The following is a 27,071-nucleotide window of genomic DNA, read 5'->3' on the forward strand; positions in this document are numbered from 1 at the left end:
AAGTTGTGGACTTTGTCTACAAATGACATAAATATTCAAAATCCGAGTTTCTATCCACTCATCTTCCACTTTGTAGAAAAACTGGATATTTGCAATAAATCCCGTTCAAAAGCAGCTTATATAAATGTGCAACAATAAAAGAGTATGGGGGATTCTACAGGTAAGTGGACAATTAACTGTACAAGGACCAAATGGGCCCGAATTGCCATCCAATGATCCTTTTATACATAAACATAATTAAGAACACTTCTATTAGAGATCAGATATACGATCTCAAGGTCTCACAATTATTTGAAAAGATGTCTTTTAAATATTTTAGATAATCAAACTCTTTCAAAATTGAATTATGATCAAGGTCATTCATTTGAATAAACATGGAAGCCCTTCACCCCAGCATGCTACAGAATCAATAGCAAATTCCTGTACCTATTGGTAATTGATAATAAGTCGTTTAAACATTTCAATCTGTCCATCCCCTGTGATCTTGCATGTCAGTCAAGGTCATTAATTTGAACAAACTTAGTAGAAATTCATTATAGCATACTATAGACCTAATATCAATCCCCTGGGTGGTTGTTGAGAAGTTGTTTAAACAACCTATTCGACCATTGTGACCTTGAATGTCAGTCAAGGTCATTCATTTGATCAAACTTGGTACTTGGTTCGTCCACAGAACCAATATCAAGTCTCTATTTAGATGACGTCGTTTCAAGATTTTAGCCTATTTAACCCTTGTGACCTTGAATGAAGGTCAATTGGTAGCCCTTCATCCAAGCATTTTACATGCCTAATATTAGGTCTTTGGGCCTCTTGGTTATTAAAAAGAAGATGTTTAAATAGAAAAGTTGACACCGGATGGCAACGGACGCCGCACCACGGCATAAGCTCACTTGCCTTTCGGGCAGGTGAGCTAAAGATCACACTTAAGATAACTATATATATAAAATACTAAAATCCCGATAAATTCCTGAATTAGTCTGTGAATACAGAAATATATAATCTAGCAAGTGGCCTCCTTAAGAACAATACCTAAAACATTGGAAAGAAATAGAAAGCTTTAAAATCAAGGGCAATTATAAAAAGAGATTTTATCACTATACATAGGCATTTTTGCAGTAATTTTTACTAAATTATTGATACGATTACTGCAGCTTTACATATGGCTTTATATTACCTCTTTTGTGAATGGTACATGTACGATTTACAAGGACTGGTACAAATTCCTAACCAAAGGTCCGTATAACATGGCACCAATGGCAGTTACTCCCCGATATAGAAAACCAGAAAAAAATGATTTTGAATTTATTTTGCTTCCTAACCAAAGGTACGTATAACATGGCACCAATGGCAGTTACTCCCCGATATAGAAAACCAGAAAAAAATGATTTTGAATTTATTTTGCTATGTATTATTTGTTGCCAATCATAAAAAAATGTTTATTTTTTGTTCGTACAAAGAAATTAGCCAAGTAAAAGCATAAACAACAACGTACTTAATTATACAAAGAATCAAAATAACTCAATAGTAAAATTTCTTCAAAATTCATCAATATTATACATGTAACACAGATGACGATCTTATTCTTTCAAATTCAAAAAGCAAATGGGACAACAATATTATACAGACATCTCCTGACTTATCCAGCATTGTGATTTAGGCTACATCATATCACTTCCACAATACACCCCAACGCCATTCCAGAAGCTATTATTGCAGCCTTCGCAGATGCTCCAAGACCGACAACTCCAAGAGACTGTAGGGTAGAGAACAACCCCCCTGAGGCTACCGCACCCCCATAAGAGGACATCCATGATGCGGCCATCGTGCCTTTACCGATACCTGCTGCACCAAACCCAACAGCACCAAGGAATGGTGCGATTGCAGACACACCAACAATAGCTATGCCACCTGTCAGAATTGCTTTCGTCATGCATCCCCAATGTACTGAAATTGGTAAATAATATAACGGTTATTTACTACTTTTTGTTAGTTTTATAATAATTACCTCATACTTTTGTACAGAAATGTGTTAAAAACTGACATTAATTTTGTAACCTTCTAGATTAAAACCATCGTTTACATGAAGTCCTGATTGATAACAGTTAACACCTCGTTTTCCTATCATCATCAAGATAACATTTCTTATATTTTAATAGGATTTAAAGAGAATAGGTAATCAGACACATAGACAAAACATTGGTTTATGGAAATGGAAGGTTTTTTTTTTTTTACTGGAATAACACTATTCTCACAACAATTTTTTTCTGCATTAGGAACAAAATTAAACTTAAACCAACACACCTTTAATGTCTTTTGTCTTCAAATTCTCAGTCCGAGGCTCACTCTTGATGTTGTCCCTGACAGCGAAGATAGCCAACTTGTACCGAGTGTTTACCTCTAGGTTCTCTATACGTAGAGATGGAGATGGACCTTCAGTCTCGTATTCTGCCCCGAATGTAGAATAATCCGAAATCTTCACAATGTACTTGTCAACTCTTCCACCAGATGCTCTCCATTTCAAGTCAAATGATGTTGACTTGATGGTGCTTGCAATTCTATCAACCTCACCAGGCATAGAAGGGGCTGTAAACAGAAAACAGTTTTAGATTGACTGATAGTCCAGTACCGTCAGTGTATGATTTTACCTCAAAATGATTGCAACAAAAATCTGTTTTGGTTTTTCTCACAGACTGGTATATACTTTATAACAGAAAACAAGGGATCCAGAGGGATTTTGGTTCACACCGTTGAATTATCTTGATTGCGTCTACACTGTATGTGAGACTAATATTTCCTTTACTTTTCCCTTCTTTTATATTTTCCTCTCTGAATAATCAGATAAGAAGGACAACCTTCATATGAAACTTTCTGAGAAGAAACTTAAACCATCAAAATACAAAATGGCAGTCTGTCAGCCATTTTGTTTACCCAACCAGTCTCAAAAATGAATGGGCACATCTAGGAACCAAGAGAAACCTACATGTGAAGTTTGAGCAATATCCCTCCAGTACTTTTCATTAGCGATGGCAATCGTTTGCAACAAGTTACAAGAGGCCCAGAGGGCCTGTATCGCTCACCTGGATTTCATGAGATATGAAACAAGAATGATAATCAAGTATACTTGTCACTGGTATTGCTGTCAATATATTATAGGCATTTTATATAGGTACGTGACGTTTTTATGCCAAAAAATGCATCAATCCATGAAATGAAACTGACTTTTGGCGCAACCCCATAGGGATGCTTCCACACAAATGTGAGTGATATCCATGGCTTAGTTTCAGAAAAGAAGTTGTTTAAACCAATTGACCCCTTTTGACCCCGACCTCTGCATCCCGGGGGGGTCAGTTCCTTCCTTTATAAAATTTTGAATCCTTACCCAAAAGGATGCTAGCAGTCAAATATGAGCTGTTTCAGAGAAGAAGTTGTTCATATCAATTAAGCCAAATTGACCCCTTTTGGCCCCACCCCTCAGCCCCCTGGTGTGGTCAACCCTAAAATTTGTACAATTTTGAATCCTCACCCCATGACCATGGTACCATACAAATGAGAATGATATCCATTGCTTAGTTTCAAAGAAGTTGTTTATATCAATTTAACCAAATTGACCCCTTTTGGCCCTGCCTCTCAGCCCCAAGGGAGGTCAGGATCGGCCCCACTATTTGTACAATTTTGAATCCCAACCCCAATGGGATGCTCACAGTCAAATATGAGCAATATATATTGCTTGGTTTCAGAGGAGAAGTTGTCCATATCAATTTAGCCAAATTGACCCCTTTTGGCCCCACCCCTCAGCCCCCTGGTGGGGTCAACCCTAAAATTTATACAATTTTGAATCCCCATCCCATGACCATGCTACCATACAAATGAGAGTGATATCACTGATATCCATTGCTTTTGGCCCCACCCCTCAGCCCCAAGGGGGTTGGCCCCGTCATTTGTTTAATTTTGAATCCTTAACCCAATGGAATGCTACCAGTCAAATATTAGAGATATCCATTGCTTAGTTTCAGAGAAGAAGTTGTTTATATTAATTTAACCAAATTGACCCCTTTTGGCCCTGCCCCTCAGCCCCAAGGGGGTTGGCCCCGTCATTTGTTTAATTTTGAATCCTTAACCCAAGGGAATGCTACCAGTCAAATATTAGAGATATCTATTGCTTAGTTTCAGAGAAAAAGTTGTTTATGTCAATTCTGCCAAAATGACGCCTTTTGGCCTCGCCTCTAAGCCCCAAGGGAGGTCAGGATCGGCCCCACTATTTGTACAATTTTGAATCCTTACCCCAAAGTGATACTACCAGGCAAATAGGAGCAATATCCTTTGCTTTGTTTCAGAGAAGAAGTCGTTATATTAATAGAGCCAAATTGACCTCTTTTGGCCCCGCCCCTCAGATGCCTGGGGGGTCAGCCCATTTGTACAATTTTAAGTCCACACCCCATAGGGATGCTTCTGACAAAATTTGGTCAAATTCTGATCAGTGGTTATGGAGAAGTCAATTGTTGACGGACGGACGGACGACGGACGCAACGGTATGGCATAAGTTCACCTTGGTCCTTCGGACCAGGTGAGCTAATAATCCACAGGTTAAGTGCACCGATATGTGACCCCTTATGATGGTACTGGTACATTGCCCATGTAGGGCAGGTAATACAATAAATCAAGATGATGTTTCTGGCTTGATGATTTTAAAGCAGCTTAATATTCTATTATTCAATATAATGATACAAACCTGCCAGTCATATTAGCTGTTCTTTTAAAGAACTTGACTTTCTAGTTCCAAAGTTAATTCATTGCAAAGCTGGTAACAAATGTTAAACCATACACAACCTCCTCCAACTTGTAAATGATACCATTATTGGATGATGTATATCAAATTTGGGAACACCTGATGCTTTAAGTACTCGGGATTAATAGGTTAATCCACTTAACCAAGTCTGAATAAAATTTGTTTCAGGACTGCACAGTTGTTTGCCATTACACAAAAAAAGTTAACAAAAACACTTCTGAAAAAAATTAAAGTGGCTATATTATGCAGATGTTGTGCATGAAGGATCGAAAGAAAGGAGAAAATTAAGTAGTATGAAAATACAAGGGGTCTGTGGGCCTTAACAGTACCTGAGTTTTGATATATTTTGGCAGATTTCATTCCTGTTAACTTAAATTTGAGGTTAATGTCATTCACCCCAGCATGCTATAAGCCCAATATCAGACCTCTGGGTCTCTTGCTGATCCCCTTCCCCTAAGGATTGTTCTGACCAAATTTGGATCAAATCCATTCAGGACTTTTTGACTAGTAGCCATTTAAAGCAAATGTTGATGGATGATGTCCGGATGATCGCCACACCATAGCATATTCTCCCCGGACCTTTGGGCCAGGTGAGCTAAAAATAGACCAGATTGCAGCCAATGAACTACTTTCTAAAGGGCAGTAAGAGGAGAGATTCTTAAATCTATCAGCTTCAGGATACACCACAAACCTTCCACTTGTAAAATCTCCGTAAGCGGGTCACTTCTCTCCCCATGTGACAATGAACGAATCTCCACAAAATAAGCTGCTGAAATCCTATGGTTGCCGAGTGATATGAACAGGTGTGGTGACTCGGTGGTCTCCTCGGCAACCACATCTTCCATGCAGTCCTTCAGCACCACACTGTAACCATCAACTTGTCCTCGTGGTGCCCTCCACTTCAGTTTTGCATGTCCATTTTCAATCCTGTACGAGCTTAATGAATCTGGACTTAACGGCTCTGGAAATGTACAAGATGTTTTACTATGAATGATTTCAAAAGTGGTCACCATCAAAGCAAATGACAATTTCTGATGGAATTATATAAAGCACAAATTAAAGACTGTCTACATCCTTGTAAAATTTACATAATGCTGGATTTTGAAAAAAAGTATAATTAAACAAGCATACCGAGTATTCATTAAAAAACAAAGATTTACTACATAATAATCACACAAATCCAAACTACCTTCATAGAAATAGCATTTTTCCTATTTAGAAACATATTACAGCTACACTGGCAAAATGTCTTAAGGTGAATTTGACATGAAATATTTTGACCTGAAAATGAGGTCAATTTCTCATGAAAAAAATTTCAGGTCAATTTCTGGTCAATTTTAGATCAATTTGACCTGAAAAAATCCTCTTCATGTGAATTGAGGTAAAACTTTTCAGTCAAATGCTTGACATGAATTGACTAATTTGCTCTTTTCAGGTCAATTTAACCTGAAAGTTTCGCATGAAATTGACCTATAAAATGTTTTCTCTTCTGCTAATATTTCTCTCTAGACTAAATAATCTGTCTACCCTTTCCCCACTTACTCACATTTTTTCTCTCTGAGTCTCTTCACATAGCTTAAGATACTATGATGACTTTTGAAGGAAACCCACATTCATATAATATCTACTACTGCAAATGTGTTGATGATATATACTTTGTGAACTTTGCCAAATGTCCATGACAGTCCAAATCCTTCTCTACAGTTTGTTGATACATGCATTTTCTTTTGAAAATGGATAGTGATACAAAAATGTATATAGTAAGTTATCGTATAAGGATTGGACTGCAAATAATTTACAGTAGATCACTGTGCCACCATAAATGTAACTCATTCACATTACTTGATGTTTACTTTGTAAATCTCTACCCTTGCTACGGCCAGAAAGCCATACCACTAATCCAACTTACAATGTTAACAGTGGAACACACAACATAACATCATACTCATGATGATCAAACTCTACTCACTTAGTACGGTAATTCTATAATGCAGTTTACCTTAACTGAATCTCTAGCAATAATCATATGTCTTCTTCTTAAATTAGCTGATGATGTTGAACTTAATCCAGGTCTGGGAAACCCAGTGCTGCACCCATCAAATGATTTAAGATTATGTCATCTTAATGCACATAGTATTGCTGACAAGGTCGATAGGTTTTCTCAGGAATTACAATACTATGATATAGTAATTATAAGTGAAACTTGGTTAGGCCCTTCCATTGATGATACTTTAATAAACATGAACGGTTTCCAAATACCTATCAGACAGGACAGAAATCGACATTGGGGTGGGGTTATAATTTATGTGAAAAACCATGTATCATTCACATCTATAGTTGATTTACAAATCAATAATCTTGAAGAAATTTGGATTGAGATCAACCACGCCAAAGGGCTACTTCTTGTTGGCTTCTTTTACATACATCTCAGATTTGACAATTGGAACTTGGTTGAGTATTCAATTGAACAAGCCTTAACTATAAATAATAAAGTAGTTATTCTCAGAGATTTAACGAAGATAATATGTTGGTACCAAACAGATAAAAAAATTTATCCAATATCTTACAGAATTTTAATTTGTCCCAGATTGTAAATGAACCAACTCGTATTACAGAAACTTCTCGAAGTTTGATAGATATAATAATGGTCAGTAAACATATACAAGTTCTTTCCTCAGGTGTACTTGACCCCATATGTAGTGATCACTGGCCTGTCTTTGTCACATTAACAAGATTTGAATATCCTTGCCACTCATACAAAAGACGGGTATGGAAGTATAATGAGTGAAATTATGTAAATTACAGACAAGCTATTACTGACAGTGACTGGGACATGAACAACTTATCTATAGATGGACAAACTCACTAATAACATTATGCATGCAGCAGAATCACACATTCCAAATAAGGTTGTTACTATACGCTCCAACGATAAACCCTGGATGTACAATGAATTTCGTAGGAATTTGAAACTGATTGCACAAATCTGCAAAATCTTCAAACAATCCTGAACGGTGGGCTGAATTCAGACACAAAAGAAATGAAGTAACACAGTACTACTACTATTTATTCGTAAATAAAAAATTTCATATCTGAACAAACTAAGTTATGAGCTGAATGACAATAGAGATATAAGCCCACGTGACTGGTGGAAAATTGCAAAACAATTTTTCAAACAAACTTCACTGCCAATATCGACCAATTCTTCATAATAATAATAAGCTTTGTTCTGCCAAGGAAAAGGCTAAGGCCTTTAACAACTTCTTCTGTGAGCAAGCAGTTGTAGATGATCTGCATGCAACACTCCCACCAAGTCAGTTATGTATCTGAAACTTCATTGGATAATATACTTATTACACCAGCTGATGTGGAAGATGCCTTGAAATTAGTCAATACTAATAAAGCCTGTGGCCCCGATTTAGTACATCCTAAATTCTTAAAAGAAGCCAGTTCTGAACTGGCAGGGCCCTCATCAAATTTGTTCAATACATCAATATCACTACATAACTTCCCAGAAACATGAAAAACTTCAAATGTGATGCCAGTCTACAAGAAGGGAGAAAACTCCCTCCTATCAAACTAAAGACCAATTTCTCTTTTGAGCTGTATAGCAAAAGTTTTTGAAAAGTGCATCTTTAAATATGTTTACAACTTTCTTAGGGCAAATGGACGCATTACACCATTCAAATATGGTTTTACCCCACAAGATTCTGTAGTACTCCAACTAACTGACATATATAGTAAGTACCTTTTTCAAAGCAATTGATAGTGGCAAGGAGGTTTGCAGGTCAAGGTGATGAAATTAACCTAGTAGCCCTTCATCCCAGTATGCTACTTGCCAATTAAGTATCATGACCCTTCATAGGCCTCTATGTTTATTCCCGTGACCTTGAAAGTAAGTCAATGTCATTGAATCAAAAAAGGACATTGAACTTTAGCCATTGATCACAACAAAATCATGAATCTTGGTCGTTTGGTTTATTCATATGATTGTTCAGATGTAAAACTATGTGAACTGATGACAGACCCTGCTTTAACACACAAAGAGCATGTAAGCTTACTTGTTGTTACCGAGATATCCTGTGAAAGAACCCTCGTCTCTAGTCCACACTCCATCATATCTAGAAAGACAGATGCCACCCTGAATTTATATGCTTTTCCAGGCGTCAGCCCCGTGACGGAAATCCCAGTCCTGTCCGAGTCCACAGTATCGATGACATTGAATTGATGTGAATGTTCCAGAGCCCACTGTACTACATAGCTGTCAGCTGGACCGTAAACTGGATGTTTCCACTTCAGAGTTACAGACTTAGTGTCCTGCTTTGTTGCATGTAGTTCTTCAATCCTTAAATCAATTTCTACAAATTGGAAAAAACCCCATTTTGAAATCCAGAATTTATCTGTAAAGTTGTCAATCTTATAGGACAGAAATATACCAAAAAAATGTTTGTAAGTATCTTTCAATTTCACACGTGACCTGTCCAATGATAATTATGGTTATGAATTTCATGATGGACATAAATAGAAAGACCTCACTTTGTATGTTTCTTCAATGAAGCTTAAGAGCACTGGGGGGCAAAACTACATGTCAACATCTCATCCCATCCCAAAACGTTTATGACCGGCAGACACAGTTTAAAACTGTTGTCAAATTTCGACAGGCATATAAAAGCTAGAAAAGTTAGAGAGAAAAATGTCAGATAGCAGCTTATCAACTACTTTATACAAGATAGGTAGGGGGATATGTTCCTTAATCTATTAGCTCCATGATACACCACAAACCTTCAACTTGTAAAATCTCTGTAAGCGGGTCACTTCTCTCCCCATGTGACAATGAACGAATCTCCACAAAATAAGCTGCTGAAATCCTATGGTTGCCGAGTGATATGGACAGGTGTGGTGACTCGGTGGTCTCCTCGGCAACCACATCTTCCATGCAGTCCTTCAGCACCACACTGTAACCATCAACTTGTCCTCGTGGTGCCTTCCACTCCAGCATTGCATGTTCAATGTTAATCGTGTACCAGCTTATTGAATCTGGACCTAACGGCTCTGGAAATGTACAAGATGTTTTACTATGAATGATTTCAAAAGTGGTCACCATCAAAGCAAATGACAATTTCTGATGGAATTATATAAAGCACAAATTAAAGACTGTCTACATCCTTGTAAAATTTACATAATGCTGGATTTTGAAAAAAAAGTATAATTAAACAAGCATACTGAGTATTCATTAAAAAACATACATTTACTACATAACAAGAGATCCCAGAGGGATCTTGGCGCCCACCATTGAATGATCTTCATAGGTTCCATGTCAGATTGATCTTTTCTCTACTTTTCCCTTCATTTTACTAATCTGTGCAAATTGAGACATCCATCCAGTACTTTTCAAACAAGGGAATCCTAGCTATATAAGAAATCTGAGATTGAATGATAATGGCTGTTTGTTTGCCAGGTTGTTTTCAGGACAGACTGGTCCAAAAATGCAATACAAGGGACCAAGGGGAACCTACTTATGAAATTTGAGAAAGATCCACTCAGTACTTTGAGAAATAGAGATAACAAACTTCAATTGTCAAAATTCAAGATGGCGGTCTGTCGGCCATATTGTTTTCCAACTGATCTCAAAATACAATAAGCATAATGAGGCACCAAGGGGAACCTCAAAATGAAATTTGAGAAAGATCCCTTCAGTATTTTCTCAGAAATAGCGATAACAAACTTCAATTGTCAAAATCCAAGATGGCTGCCTGTCGGTCATGTTATTTTCAGATTGGTCGCAAAATGCAATATGCATAACTAGGCACCAAGGGAAACTTACATATGAAGTTTCAGAAAGATCCATTAAGTACTTTCTCAGAAATAGTGATAACAAACTTCAATTGTCAAAATCCAAGATGGCTGCCTGTCGGCCATGTTGTTTTCAGATTGGTCTCAAAACGCAATATGCATAACAAGGCACCAAGGGAAACCTACATATGAAATTTCAGAAAGATCCATTCAGTACTTTCTCAGAAATAGCGATAACAAACTTCAATTGTCAAAATCCAAGATGGCTGCCTGTCGGCCATGTTGTTTTCAGATTGGTCTCAAAACGCAATATGCATAACTAGGCACCAAGGGAAACCTACATATGAAATTTCAGAAAGATCCATTCAGTACTTTCTCAAAAATAGCGATAACAAACTTCAATTGTCAAAATCCAAGATGGCTGCCTGTCGGCCATGTTGTTTTCAGATTGGTCTCAAAACGCAATATGCATAACTAGGCACCAAGGGGAACCTGCATATGAAATTTGAGAAAGATCCCTTCAGTACTAACTCAGAAATAGCGATAACAAATTTCAATTGTCAAAATCCAAGATGGCTGCCTGTCGGCCATGTTGTTTTCAGATTGGTCTCAAAACGCAATATGCATAACTAGGCACCAAGGGAAACCTACATATGAAATTTAAGAAAGATCCATTAAGTACTTTCTCAGAAATAGCGATAACAAACTTCAATTGTCAAAATCCAAGATGGCTGTCTGTCGGCCATGTTGTTTTCCAACTGGTCTCAAATCGCAATATGCATAACTAGGCACCAAGGGGAACCTGCATATGAAATTTGAGAAAGATCCCTTCAGTACTTTCTCAGAAATAGCGATAACAAACTTCAATTGTCAAAATCCAAGATGGCTGCCTGTCGGCCATGTTGTTTTCAGATTGGTCTCAAAACGCAATATGCATAACTAGGCACCAAGGGGAACCTGCATATGAAATTTGAGAAAGATCCCTTCAGTACTTTCTGAGAAATAGCGATAACAAGAATTGTTTACGGACGGAGGGACGGACGGACGGACGGACGGAGGGACTGACGGACGGAGGGACGGACGGACGACGGACCACGGACGCAGGGCGATTTGAACAGCCCACCATCTGATGATGGTGGGCTAATAATCACACAAATCCAAACTACCTTCATAGAAATAGCATTTTTCCTATTTAGAAACATATTACAGCTACACTGGCAAAATGTCTTAAGGTGAATTTGACATGAAATATTTTGACCTGAAAATGAGGTCAATTTCTCATGAAAAAAATTTCAGGTCAATTTCTGGTCAATTTTAGATCAATTTGACCTGAAAAAATCCTCTTCATGTGAATTGAGGTAAAACTTTTCAGTCAAATGCTTGACATGAATTGACTAATTTGCTCTTTTCAGGTCAATTTAACCTGAAAGTTTCGCATGAAATTGACCTATAAAATGTTTTCTCTTCTGCTAATATTTCTCTCTAGACTAAATAATCTGTCTACCCTTTCCCCACTTACTCACATTTTTTCTCTCTGAGTCTCTTCACATAGCTTAAGATACTATGATGACTTTTGATGGAAACCCACATTCATATAATATCTACTACTGCAAATGTGTTGATGATATATACTTTGTGAACTTTGCCAAATGTCCATGACAGTCCAAATCCTTCTCTACAGTTTGTTGATACATGCATTTTCTTTTGAAAATGGATAGTGATACAAAAATGTATATAGTAAGTTATCGTATAAGGATTGGACTGCAAATAATTTACAGTAGATCACTGTGCCACCATAAATGTAACTCATTCACATTACTTGATGTTTACTTTGTAAATCTCTACCCTTGCTACGGCCAGAAAGCCATACCACTAATCCAACTTACAATGTTAACAGTGGAACACACAACATAACATCATACTCATGATGATCAAACTCTACTCACTTAGTACGGTAATTCTATAATGCAGTTTACCTTAACTGAATCTCTAGCAATAGTCATATGTCTTCTTCTTAAATTAGCTGATGATGTTGAACTTAATCCAGGTCTGGGAAACCCAGTGCTGCACCCATCAAATGATTTAAGATTATGTCATCTTAATGCACATAGTATTGCTGACAAGGTCGATAGGTTTTCTCAGGAATTACAATACTATGATATAGTAATTATAAGTGAAACTTGGTTAGACCCTTCCATTGATGATACTTTAATAAACATGAACGGTTTCCAAATACCTATCAGACAGGACAGAAATCGACATTGGGGTGGGGTTATAATTTATGTGAAAAACCATGTATCATTCACATCTATAGTTGATTTACAAATCAATAATCTTGAAGAAATTTGGATTGAGATCAACCACGCCAAAGGGCTACTTCTTGTTGGCTTCTTTTACATACATCTCAGATTTGACAATTGGAACTTGGTTGAGTATTCAATTGAACAAGCCTTAACTATAAATAATAAAGTAGTTATTCTCAGAGATTTAACGAAGATAATATGTTGGTACCAAACAGATAAAAAAATTTATCCAATATCTTACAGAATTTTAATTTGTCCCAGATTGTAAATGAACCAACTCGTATTACAGAAACTTCTCGAAGTTTGATAGATATAATAATGGTCAGTAAACATATACAAGTTCTTTCCTCAGGTGTACTTGACCCCATATGTAGTGATCACTGGCCTGTCTTTGTCACATTAACAAGATTTGAATATCCTTGCCACTCATACAAAAGACGGGTATGGAAGTATAATGAGTGAAATTATGTAAATTACAGACAAGCTATTACTGACAGTGACTGGGACATGAACAACTTATCTATAGATGGACAAACTCACTAATAACATTATGCATGCAGCAGAATCACACATTCCAAATAAGGTTGTTACTATACGCTCCAACGATAAACCCTGGATGTACAATGAATTTCGTAGGAATTTGAAACTGATAGCACAAATCTGCAAAATCTTCAAACAATCCTGAACGGTGGGCTGAATTCAGACACAAAAGAAATGAAGTAACACAGTACTACTACTATTTATTCGTAAATAAAAAATTTCATATCTGAACAAACTAAGTTATGAGCTGAATGACAATAGAGATATAAGCCCACGTGACTGGTGGAAAATTGCAAAACAATTTTTCAAACAAACTTCACTGTCAATATCGACCAATTCTTCATAATAATAATAAGCTTTGTTCTGCCAAGGAAAAGGCTAAGGCCTTTAACAACTTCTTCTGTGAGCAAGCAGTTGTAGATGATCTGCATGCAACACTCCCACCAAGTCAGTTATGTATCTGAAACTTCATTGGATAATATACTTATTACACCAGCTGATGTGGAAGATGCCTTGAAATTAGTCAATACTAATAAAGCCTGTGGCCCCGATTTAGTACATCCTAAATTCTTAAAAGAAGCCAGTTCTGAACTGGCAGGGCCCTCATCAAATTTGTTCAATACATCAATATCACTACATAACTTCCCAGAAACATGAAAAACTTCAAATGTGATGCCAGTCTACAAGAAGGGAGAAAACTCCCTCCTATCAAACTAAAGACCAATTTCTCTTTTGAGCTGTATAGCAAAAGTTTTTGAAAAGTGCATCTTTAAATATGTTTACAACTTTCTTAGGGCAAATGGACGCATTACACCATTCAAATATGGTTTTACCCCACAAGATTCTGTAGTACTCCAACTAACTGACATATATAGTAAGTACCTTTTTCAAAGCAATTGATAGTGGCAAGGAGGTTTGCAGGTCAAGGTGATGAAATTAACCTAGTAGCCCTTCATCCCAGTATGCTACTTGCCAATTAAGTATCATGACCCTTCATAGGCCTCTATGTTTATTCCCGTGACCTTGAAAGTAAGTCAATGTCATTGAATCAAAAAAGGACATTGAACTTTAGCCATTGATCACAACAAAATCATGAATCTTGGTCGTTTGGTTTATTCATATGATTGTTCAGATGTAAAACTATGTGAACTGATGACAGACCCTGCTTTAACACACAAAGAGCATGTAAGCTTACTTGTTGTTACCGAGATATCCTGTGAAAGAACCCTCGTCTCTAGTCCACACTCCATCATATCTAGAAAGACAGATGCCACCCTGAATTTATATGCTTTTCCAGGCGTCAGCCCCGTGACGGAAATCCCAGTCCTGTCCGAGTCCACAGTATCGATGACATTGAATTGATGTGAATGTTCCAGAGCCCACTGTACTACATAGCTGTCAGCTGGACCGTAAACTGGATGTTTCCACTTCAGAGTTACAGACTTAGTGTCCTGCTTTGTTGCATGTAGTTCTTCAATCCTTAAATCAATTTCTACAAATTGGAAAAAACCCCATTTTGAAATCCAGAATTTATCTGTAAAGTTGTCAATCTTATAGGACAGAAATATACCAAAAAAATGTTTGTAAGTATCTTTCAATTTCACACGTGACCTGTCCAATGATAATTATGGTTATGAATTTCATGATGGACATAAATAGAAAGACCTCACTTTGTATGTTTCTTCAATGAAACTTAAGAGCACTGGGGGGCAAAACTACATGTCAACATCTCATCCCATCCCAAAACGTTTATGACCGGCAGACACAGTTTAAAACTGTTGTCAAATTTCGACAGGCATATAAAAGCTAGAAAAGTTAGAGAGAAAAATGTCAGATAGCAGCTTATCAACTACTTTATACAAGATAGGTAGGGGGATATGTTCCTTAATCTATTAGCTCCATGATACACCACAAACCTTCAACTTGTAAAATCTCTGTAAGCGGGTCACTTCTCTCCCCATGTGACAATGAACGAATCTCCACAAAATAAGCTGCTGAAATCCTATGGTTGCCGAGTGATATGGACAGGTGTGGTGACTCGGTGGTCTCCTCGGCAACCACATCTTCCATGCAGTCCTTCAGCACCACACTGTAACCATCAACTTGTCCTGTCAATGCTTCCCAACTCAGCTCTACACTACGTTCTCCGAGTACATGAATCCTGTGTGCGGTCATTGAATCAGGTGGTGATGGCCCTGTAGATGGAAAAGATGCATAACCAGGGTTTTTTTCACTACTTTGGGAATGGGTCCTATGGCTTTGGGGTTGGGAAGAAATACGCAGCAACAAGTAAATTGGGAAAAAAAAGACATAATGGTAAAAATAACAAGTAGACACAAATATGGATCTGTGCTATATCTATTTAGAATCTAAAAGTTGTCTTTAAAAATCCGGTTGGTACCGTCCGTCTACGTCTTATTGGCATTATCTCCCTTTATCAGGCCAGAGTAACCAATAAGACGTAGATGGGACGGTACCAACTGGATTTTTAAGGACAAGACAACTTTTTTATAGATCATTCGATGAGGAATTTTACCTAGAGTAGGATTGGGAAAAATATCCAATTTTGCTGTGGGGAATGGGGTCGAATTTTGGCCCCAAATCGGCCCCCAAAAAAGCCCCGATAACCATGAATAATTTGATAGCGAATAACTGTCCCCAAGTTTGCTTTTAACAACTGTATCACTGCATGGTAATATTGGTGGGGAATTTAATTTCACTATATTAAAAGTCGTAAAGTTTAGCATAAAAACAAGACTTTAATTCACGAATGCACAAAACTATTAACTGCAGATTCATATAGGGTCGGATATTCAGATTTATATACACGTTGATTTTATTTTTATCTTGAAATGATATGTTCGTTGTGAATAATATCATACAAATATAGAACATAGAGATATGCATTTGACTATCAAGTTCACAGGGTGGAATAATATACGCCATCGAATGACTTACATATTGTTGTATACAGGTACTATCATGTATCAAAACAAAAATTGCATCACCTTATGGGAGACTTTGATCTGGCTTGCTATAAATCTCACTTTTCACTACAAAGTCAATATTCAATTTTAGAACATTTTTTTAGGAAAACAAGAACACATTAAGTATTCAACATCAGAAATTGACAGTAGTATTAACTTTTGGAAAAACAGCTGTTGAATCTGAACTTTTTTGGTATAAACGTAACTTTATATCCTGATGCATTTGAAGTTTTTGAGAAATTGGTCAAAAAAATAAAGGAGGAAATTCTGAGGAAAAATATTGTACACCTAAATAAACAAAGGGCAATTACTTTTTAAAAATCATTGAATCAAAATTCTTTCCATGGAAACACACCAACATATGATTATAAAGCCTACCAAATTTCAAGCAGGAGGCCCGGAGGGCCTGTATCGCTCGACCCTGATTATAAGACCATACATCAAAATAAATAATGTTTATGTTCCATTTGCTAACAGTATGATTAAGTTGTAGGGATCTCAGCTGCTTCAAAGATATAAGATTTTTTTCTATGTTATGTACTTCATGAATTTTGGGGTATAATTCTGCCCAATGATTATATGGTATTGCATGTCTTGATCATAAAAATGTTTGAACTTAAGCATGACTTAATAGATACATGGTGAAAGAAAATACTTTCTACATACTAGTTATGATGCTGATAGTCTCAGAACTGCGTTTGATTTCCAGTCCATCTTCAACAGTGACAATTGATATCACACAAAAAGAGTAGTGGACACCAGGGGTCAGCCTTTCGATGATAACAGAAGACTTTGTCCAGCCGTCTACTTCCATGACTTGGCCGGCTGAGATATCTGACGAGATTACAACTTCGTACCTGAAGGCTTCTATTTCCGGCTTTTCCCATTCTAATCTAACAGACCTGTCAACTCCATTGGAAGCATGCAGTTTGGTTACTAAAAAACAGCTATTGTCTGTAATAGAAGAAAAAGAAAATTGTTGTATTGTCTAAAAGTTCATACCAATTATATAATTAGCCATGTGTAGTTTAATTTTGTAAGCTGGTGAAAAATGATTAGATATGAGTTCAACTGGATTAAACATGCCTTAACAATTAACAGTGTTTTTCAACTTAATGCATAATAATGGTTTTACACAAAAATGACATCGTCAAAATTATTTCATAACAAGAGATCCCAGAGGGATCTTGGCGCCCACTATTGAATGATCTTTATAGGTTCAATCTCAGATTGATCTTTTCTCTACTTTTCCCTTCTTCTAAGTCTTACTAATCTGTGTAAATTCAGAAACAGCCCTCTAGATCTAGTACTTTTCAAACAAGGGGAACCTATATATAAAATTTAAGATTTAGCGATAATGGCTGTCTGTCGGCCATGTTGTTTTCCGATTGGTCCCAAAATGCAATACCAGGGACCAAGGGGAACCTACATATGAAATTTGAGAAAGATCCCTTCAGTACCTTCTGTACAATAGCGATAACAAACTTCAATTTTCAAAATACAAGATGGCTGCCTGTCAGCCAGGTTGTTTTCTGACTGGTCTCAAAATCCAATATGTATAACTAGACACAGAGGGCAACCTACAAATGAAATTCAGAAAGATCCTTTCAGCAATTTCTGATAAATAGCGATAACAATCTTCAATTGTCAAAATCCAAGATGGCTGCCTGTCGGCCATGTTGTTTTTCAATTGGTCTCAAAATGCAATATGCATAACTACGCACTGAGGGAAACCTACATATGAAATTTGAGAAAGATCCCTTCAGTACTTTCTGAGAAATAGCGATAACTAACTTCAATTGTCAAAATCCAAGATGACTGCCTGTCGGCCATGTTGTTTTCTGAATAGTCTCAAAATGCAATATGCATAACTAGGCACAGAGGGGAACCTACATATGAAATTTCAGAAAGATCCCTTCAGTACTTTCTCAGAAATAGCGATAACAAACTTCAATTGTCAAAATCCAAGATGGCTGCCTGTCGGCCATGTTGTTTTCAGATAAGTCTCAAAATGCAATATGTATAACTAGGCACCGAGGGAAACCTACATATGGAATTTCAGAAAGATCCCTTCATAAGTATCTGAGAAATAGCGATAACAAACTTCAATTGTCAAAATCCAAGATGGCTGCCTGTCGGCCATGTTGTTTTCCAATTGGTCTCAAAACGCAATATGCATAACTAGGCACCAAGAGGAACCTTTATATGAAATTTCAGAAAGATCCCTTCATAAGTTTCTGAGAAATAGCGATAACAAACTTCAATTGTCAAAATCCAAGATGGCTGCCTGTCGGCCATGTTGTTGTTTCCGATTGGTCTCAAAATGCAATATGCATAACTAGGCACCAAGGGGAACCTACATATGAAATTTGAGAAAGATCCCTTCAGTACTTTCTCAGAAATAGCGATAACAAACTTCAATTATCAAAATCCAAGATGGCTGCCTGTCGGCCATGTTGTTTTCCGATTGGTCTCAAAATGCAATATGCATAACTAGGCACCAAGGGGAGTCCACATATGAAATTTGGGAAAGATCCCTTCAGTACTTTCTCAGAAATAGCGATAACAAACTTCAATTGTCAAAATCCAAGATGGCTGCCTGTCGGCCATGTTGTTTTCCGATTGGTCTCAAAATGCAATATGCATAACTAGGCACCAAGGGGAACCCACATATGAAATTTGGGAAAGATCCCTTCAGTACTCTCTGAGGATTAGCGATAACAAGAATTGTTTACGGACGGACGGACGGAGGGACGGACGGACGGACGGACGGACGGACCACGGACCACGGACGCAGGGCGATTTGAATAGCCCACCATCTGATGATGGTGGGCTAAAAAGTGATGTATTCTACAGGATGATATCCACTGAAAAAGTTAAATTGATCTGTAAGGAATCTGTCCATTAGAGATTTCAGAAGTAACAAGGGAACTATTGAAAGTTTATTGGTATAAAGTTATATTATTGCAAAAAAATACTGTTGCCAAATTCCTGGTCTCTGTCCATCGATCAGCTTGGTACTGATCATAAAGAAGTTAAGGTTGAGAGCATGGAAAATATTTCAACTTTTGCAGATTTCTAACACTTATCTATATGTCTGGTAGATTCTTCACAAAACAAAATTGGAATAGTATCAACTATACCAGTTATAGGTATTGTAGGAAAACTTATGTAATTAATGCATGCATCCAACATTACTTACATAATAGGCATGAAATGGCGAGCTCTTTCGTGGTGGAGATTTCCTGTGACTGACAGGAAAAAGGACACAAACAGAAAATAATGACGCAGGACGAGGTCAGCAGGGTAAACAAATTCCGAGCATCGATCGATAAAATGATGTGAACAAGTGATGACATGAAAATTCCTTCAACAATTGGTCTACAGAAAATTGAAATCCCATAGCCTAAGTAATTTACCCATAGACCCATTTTTAAACATATATTGCTGAAAGTAGCAAAACTGTCATGCAAATGCTTGCATCTTCCAGTTCATACTCATTAAAATGTTTGAAGCCAATAACACACTATTCTCCGTAAAAAAACAAGGAGCCGCAAAGCTTGGCATTATCCTCCATGCCCCGCAGTTGGTATGAAAACCCAAATACATGTATATATCAAGCTCAAAGTCAGAGTTACTAAAGTATGACTTTAAATGTTTGTATTTGAGTTTGGCATTGTCCTTGAATGAAATAAAAGCAATACAATATTACAGAATTGATGCAATATATACAAAATGATGATGATATTTATGTAGCAAAACAGGAAATATAATAATCACTTTTTAAGACCATAGATGAACGGTTTTTGAGTTATAGCCCGGAAACAAAGGAAACAGTAATTTGGTATTCTTGACTAAGTTTCCATGGTGACAGAAAAAATAACAAAAATGGAAGGTCCGCAATAGTAAAAGGCACAATTAGGGTACTAGTCTGATATATACAGAAAGTTTCAAGGAGCTGTGTTGAACGGTTTTGGAGTTATAGCCCGAAAACAAAAGGAAACAGTAATTTGGTATTCTTGACTAAGTTTCCATGGTGACAGAAAAAATAACAAAAATGGAAGGTCCGCAATAGCAAAAGGCACAATTAGGGTACTAGTCTGATATATGCAGAAAGTTTCAAGGAGCTGTGTTGAACGGTTTTGGAGTTATAGCCCGAAAACAAAAGGAAACAGTAATTTGGTATTTTTTATTAAGTCTCTATATGGTGACAGAAAAAAAAAACGAAAATGGAAGGTCTGCATTAGCAAAAGGCATAACTAGTCTGATATATTCAGAAAGTTTCAAGGAACTGCTTTGAACTCTTATGGGGTTAATATAGCCGGAAACAAAAGGAAACAGTAATTTGGTATTTTTTATTAAGTTTCCATGTTGACAGAAAAAATACCGAAAATGGAAGGTCATGGAGTTATAGCCCGAAAACAAAAGGAAACAGTAATTTGGTATTTTTTATTAAGTCTCTATATGGTGACAGAAAAAAAAAACGAAAATGGAAGGTCTGCATTAGCAAAAGGCATAACTAGCTATATATTCTGATATATTCAGAAAGTTTCAAGGAACTGCTTTGAACTCTTATGGGGTTAATATAGCCGGAAACAAAAGGAAACAGTAATTTGGTATTTTTTATTAAGTTTCCATGTTGACAGAAAAAATACCGAAAATGGAAGGTCCGTAAATAGCAAAAGACACAACTAGGGCACTATAGTCTCAAATATACAGAAATTTTCAAGGAGCTGCGTTGAACGGTTTTTGAGTTAAAGTGCGGAAACAAAAGGAAACAGAAATTTGGTATTTTTGAATAAGTGTCCATAGTTACAGAAAAATACCGAAAATGGAAGGTCCGCAATAGCAAAAGGCACAACTAGGGCACTATAGTCTGATATATACAGAAAGTTTCAAGGAGCTGCATCGAACGGTTATGGAGTTATAGCCCGGAAAAGAATCTTGGACGGACGCAGCCCAATATAATATTCCCTGCAAATGCGTTTCGCGGGGGATAAAAAAAACATCTTTATTGTAAGCTCTGATTTCATTTGATGGTTTGTCAGAAAACATAGGATTGTTGTTTACATGAATTGTAATGTATGTCAGGACTCAAACTTTTCATAGCCAACCGGGCCAACACTTAGAAACTTTACATAGACCGACCAGGTTTTCTATAGCATCTGGTCATCAGACCACCTTTACTTTCGAACACTGATCACAGACTTCAGTACCAATCATGCAGCCAGCAACTAATGCTGTAGATGTGCTTATTATCAAGTGTGCAAATGTCACAGTAAGGAAAGAAAAACATTTGAAATGCAAATTTTCTATCCCTGGTAGAGGCACGTACACCACTCGCTTTCAAGTGTTACATCTCATAAAGTTAAAAACAATTTAATATAAGATATCAGATATCTTTTAAACATGTATTATAATATCTTATATAATAAGTATCGGTGTAACGATTCACTGATGCATTGATGTATTTGATTGCAGTGTGGTGTATCAATGCAATCTCTATCAATGATGTGTATCCTGATATTTGAAAATGTGTAGTTATCTCCCTTAACCACCGTCAGCTTCCGTTTTGTAGAAAACAATATGGCTGACAAGGACGTTCTAGTGGCTTATCAAGCTGCCTGTTGGAGTTCTTTCAAATCTAAATTATCTTAATTCAAGAACACTTTTTGGGACTCTAATATCACGCAAATACCCCAAACAAAAGATGACTGTACAATGTAATACCAGATATCTGATTGGTAGTCAGCTTCTCATTATATCTAGATACGAATCGTATCGTGACCACTGTACCGTGATACTAATCGTATCGCTACCCACCTTGGAATACACAGCTCTAATAACAAGCATGCAGGGTATTGGTTAAGCAATATGTGCCCCCAACCAGTCCCCACAGTGACTAAAAATAGAAAGATTGACCTTGACCGAAAATCCCTGAAGCATGATCTTGATCTGGTGTAGCTACTTGTACAGAATGGCAGGGGACTGATAAATAAGATATTTTGTATAATTTTGCTTGAAAACATGGAGAGTATTGGTCACCTTATTAAAGTGTAGCTCAGGCTTAGTGGGAATTTCACTTCAGTCCACCGTGGTAGGATATGTTTGACTTGACAACAAAAGGTTGTTTTAATCGAGTCGTTTTAATCGAGGCCTGTCAGGAGTATATACAGACAGTGTATTTTTCATTACTCCTTCCTATTATAGGCTATTTATGGTACATTAAGATAAGTACTAGATAAATATTGCTCAGTGAATACCTCTAATCGAAAATCAATAGCATAATTAAAAAGTCTGGTGCACTCTGGATCAAGTTAACTGCATGTACATGTAAATAAAATCGGAAGAGAAAATTCTCCCTAAGGAGAAATTCTCCAAGAACCAACGTCCTGCTGAGTTCAAAAATATGCTTTGTTTCATCGCTGGGTTCCAGGAGGATCCATAGTAGATACAGAGGCCTCTTAAACAATCCAGGTAAATAATAAAATAAAAAGAAGAGAGCCAACTCCTGAATCCAGGTATCTAAACGTTGTATTGAAAAGGAATGCTGGTTGTCGACATGTTTCGGCCTAAGGTAGGCCGTCCTCAGGGCACAGCTTACATAGTAAAGTGTTACATGATGTACAGGTAGTGGTAAGTGGAGACAATAGAGGTCATGTGATAATAACAAGACATTATGATGTCATCAGTAAGTTGCCAAGGAAGTGGTAAAGGAGTAGAGACATAGTTCACTTGTGATTGGTCTAAAATAAAGAAATAGATAGGAGAGCAATAAAAGTGTTTTCTAGTTCTTTGAGCAATTGTATAGACAAATAAAGAGTAGAAAGAATAGTTCATAAAATTCAGAAAGCTAGTAGACTGGCGGTTGTGTATAGTCCAAGTATAGCATGTACATGTGTAAGAGGAGTGGAAAATGCACGGCCAGACCGGGGTTTGAACCCGGAACCTCCGAACACTAGCCGGATGCTCTACCGATTGAGCTACCTGGTCGCCGATGATCGGCCCGGTCCAGTTCCACTATACTCTTCCCTCCCTTTTTTAAGTCTTTGACCCTAAGACTTCACAACTCACAACCCATGTTCGGGTATCCCCTTGTCAAGTATTCACCTCATTTAAAATAAGGTTTGGTCACGGCATCAATTGTAAGAGGAGTGGAAAAATGCACGGCCAGACTGGGGTTCGAACCCGGGACCCCCGAACACTAGCCGGATGCTCTACCGATTGAGCTACCTGGTCACAGATCGACAGTCCAGTTCCGCTACACATGTACGTATATCATTAGCCCGAGTTCTACACCAGACATGGTGACAGCTGGGCCAGAGAAAACTCAGGCTAGTATATATATCATATTAAAGTTAGACTCGTCACCGTTTTATTTGCTCAAATCATTGGGGGAAATGGTGTCAGTCAGGAAGGGTAACTATAATCAGAGACTTGTATATACAAGTCTCTGCTTTAATGTACAATATTGTACAGTAGGCCTAATATTAGGTAATCATAATTAGTCATGGAGAACCATATCATATGTACATTACCTAGCCTAGGCTACGTGTACAAATTATAATAGTGATAGCAGTAGCGCTGCTTAGCCATTATTCATCGTCAGCAACTTCATAATAAACTTACCTTGATTTGTGAAGAAAAACTCCGGGTCGAACAAATAAATGGCAGTTAACGGTATTGTCACAAATGTTATGAAAACAAACATTGACATTAGAAACTTCAAGACAACAGAGTTTTTTTCTCGACTGTACGCGTTGACCAAAACATCTTTCAGTGAGTTCAACTGCTGAAGTGTGGGTACTGTCGCGATCGTCCGGTTTCTCACTTGCTGTCCGAGTTCCCGTACTTTTTCCAGTCCCGTTCTCACTGTGGCCGGTGACCAAACGTCATCTGTCTCTGGAACGGCCATTGGCAACATTGACAAGGTCATGATCAGCCCCAAGCCACCATAACTACCATATATCTGATGGGTCGCCGTTAACGTTCCTTTATCTGGTTCGTCCGTCTGAACCAGTTTTTATGTCTTAAAGGAGTACAAAAAAATGTACTTCGACTTTTATAGGAGGAGTTGTAATGCAAATGCTTTACTAAATGATCAAAATGTATTTTAGGTACAGTAAAGTTATTAGGGAACTACAAAACAACTCATCGATTCTCCCTCTCAGCCTGAACCGTTTCCTGTTCCCACTCAATTTTAAGTCCGATCGGTATTGCACCACTAAAGTAAAGCTAAACGGAATTTCCAAGAACAGGCCATGTTTTGCTTTCGTTTTGTCGAGGAGGCCGTTTTATTATTCATTCATATTATTAAACCGGTCTTTTAAGTACGGAAGCATATAAGAAGACACGAGAGAAATAATATAGATGTAAAATATGATATTTGTTCTCCCGTCGCACAACTAAATCAGAACTTTGTCCGAGATTCCTCGATCTGGCCCCGACACCATACAGTATAGTATGGGGCGCCGTTTTACTATTTATTCCCATTTGGTGATATCACCTAAACGAATAGGTGATATCACCAATTCATTTTTCAAATACGTGATATCATCTAATCGAATAGGTGATATCACCAATTCGAAAAGGTGATATCACACATTTGAATAGGTGATATCATTTAATGAAACGAATAGGTGATATCATCAATTCGAATAGGTGATATCACCAAATGGGAATAAATAGTAAAACGGCACCCCATAGTATAGGAAGGACATCAGGCGCGTAGCTAGGCCTGTTTGGAAGTGTACGCCGACGTGATGCCTTTGGCATCACTCGAATCGCACAGCGCGAGGAGGGGTGGGCACGGGAGGGGGATACTGCCCCCTCCCGCTAGGGGGTCTGGGGGCATCTCCCAGGAAAAATTTGATTTATAGAAAGCCTTAGGAGTAATCTCCAGTATTCTGGTGGTAGTTTCATTAGTCCAACTAAACAAGAAATACGTCTATTTTGTGAGTGATAATCGGTTTTTATTCAACTTTCAATTTCCATGAGATATTGTGTCAATTCATTCATTCATTTATTCATTAAAATATGAAACCCAGTCGGCGGGCTTTGGTTTCAGCAAACCTGGACACTACCAAGTCAAAGTCTACATCAAAATCTCGGTAAGCATGCAACAAGGGTGCAAGCGACGACATCCGGTCACATCGCATGGTAGACCTCAGATAGGTTTTTACCCTGCGCATGATGCTGACCGACATAAGTGAATCGGAATGCCTGGCAGGGATTTCAACAATCCGGAAGAAATTTAAAAAAAAAATAAATAAATAAAAAATAAATAAACGGGATACACACTTGACCCGGGGCGTAAAAAGACTATTTCGAAAAAAATGAGGTGGACGCCCGGGCGTACGAGCGTACGCCTGGCTACGCGCCTGGACATGGAAACTCGGGCTAATATAAATCAACTGAACGCGTACGAGGTCCGTGAGGAAAATTTGTTTCTTAGGATACTTTCTTACGAGAATAAAGAGATAACCTAACTTGACCGGTCGTGATAAATTATCGCGACAGGTCGTCATAATAACACGACTTGTCGACATAATTATCTCGACTTGCCGTGTTACCGTAACGCGACCTAAAATAACACGATGGCAGAAATATGCCACCATAATAATGGTAAAGTAATCCACCATGTTTTATATAATCGTTATGCTGGACCAGCAAAAGCAAAGGATAACGATACATTAGATCTTACATCGAGGAACAGTTTATAAAAAAATGCTGAAACACCAGATGGCACTTACGACCATCCATGGTACATATATATGATAAAAGAAAAAATCACGAATGGGAAGGAAAAAGAAAGTAAGAAAATGCTATGAAAATCATGTGATTATAAAATTCTCAAGTCACGGCAATATCGTTTGCGAGCATTGCCAATATGCGGATGAAGAACTTGTTAATTTTTGATTTTCTAACTAGAGCATTCATTCAACGCCATTTAAGTAAAGGGGATAATTGTCATGCAAAATGTATCACAAACGGGGAATTGTGATAAGTTTATTCATATCGTTCTGAAAATGAAATTCTCCCTTTCAGAATGACCATAATGAAGATTTTATACGTTTCCAGAAAGTACATGGCAGCTATCGTCCACGGACAATGTGGACAATTCCTTCATAAAAATACAGTATGAGAGATACGCGATTAGATTAGCCAAGTTTCATAAACCATACCCTACAATACAATGTCGGAAATTATCAAAATATTCGAGGAAATCCGAACCGGGGGCTTTATCAAGACACAAAGAATACCAACGAATCACATGATATATAAACAGCATTAGAAAATACAATAAGATACACTTAGAATAATGTTTTTGGTAGTAGTTGAAGAAATAATTAACCATAACGACCTTCGGCTGGCGTGGCAAAGGGTTCATGGCTTCAGAATTATTACTTGTTGCAGACAAATCTTTCCTTTATCTGAAAAAAGAATAATATTTCTAGCTGTACAGAATCATTTACTCAAAACCTGCAGGTCTCCTTCCTTAGATTAACATGTCATGGACACCAGAATGAAGGAAGTAACGCTTACAGATTAGCATGAAGAACGTTGTATGGACCAGGGAACCTTTTTATATCACACAGTTCCAGATTCAAATTCTTTCATGTCCATTCTTGTCTTTAGGAGTACCCGAGTATAAGCTTCTAA

General features: G+C 37.4%; 1 protein-coding gene across 2 annotated transcripts; it reads right to left on the bottom strand.

Annotated features, from left to right (window-relative positions):
* Positions 1–1,525: 1,525 nt before the first annotated feature.
* LOC117321155 (fibronectin-like) lies at positions 1,526–24,607 on the bottom strand. 2 transcript variants are annotated; one of them, XM_033875625.1, is made up of 10 exons: positions 24,039–24,607; positions 19,612–19,660; positions 17,076–17,363; positions 15,339–15,617; positions 14,618–14,914; positions 9,569–9,838; positions 8,848–9,144; positions 5,478–5,747; positions 2,302–2,583; positions 1,526–1,944 (listed from the first exon to the last, which is right to left on the bottom strand). In XM_033875625.1, exons 3-10 carry the CDS (start codon positions 17,221–17,223, stop codon positions 1,664–1,666), a joined length of 2,124 nt encoding a protein of 707 aa, XP_033731516.1. In that variant the 5' UTR covers positions 17,224–17,363; positions 19,612–19,660; positions 24,039–24,607; the 3' UTR covers positions 1,526–1,663. The 2 variants fall into 2 exon arrangements, with proteins under 2 accessions (XP_033731516.1, XP_033731515.1); XM_033875624.1 differs by lacking the exon at positions 19,612–19,660.
* Between the last annotated feature and the right edge of the window lie 2,464 nt (positions 24,608–27,071).

The sequence above is a fragment of the Pecten maximus genome, unplaced genomic scaffold (genome assembly GCF_902652985.1).
Source record: "Pecten maximus unplaced genomic scaffold, xPecMax1.1, whole genome shotgun sequence".
NCBI lineage: Eukaryota > Metazoa > Mollusca > Bivalvia > Pectinida > Pectinidae > Pecten > Pecten maximus.

Coding starts and splice junctions, on each gene's coding strand:
- LOC117321155 (XM_033875624.1), bottom strand. CDS start 24,345: ATGACCTTGTCAATGTTGCCAATGGCCGTTCCAGAGACAGATGACGTT. Junction 14,915..15,338: donor AGAGATTTTACAAGTTGAAG/GTTTGTGGTGTA, acceptor TCCAATTTGTAG/AAATTGATTTAAGGATTGAA. Junction 2,584..5,477: donor GGAGATTTTACAAGTGGAAG/GTTTGTGGTGTA, acceptor TTCTGTTTACAG/CCCCTTCTATGCCTGGTGAG.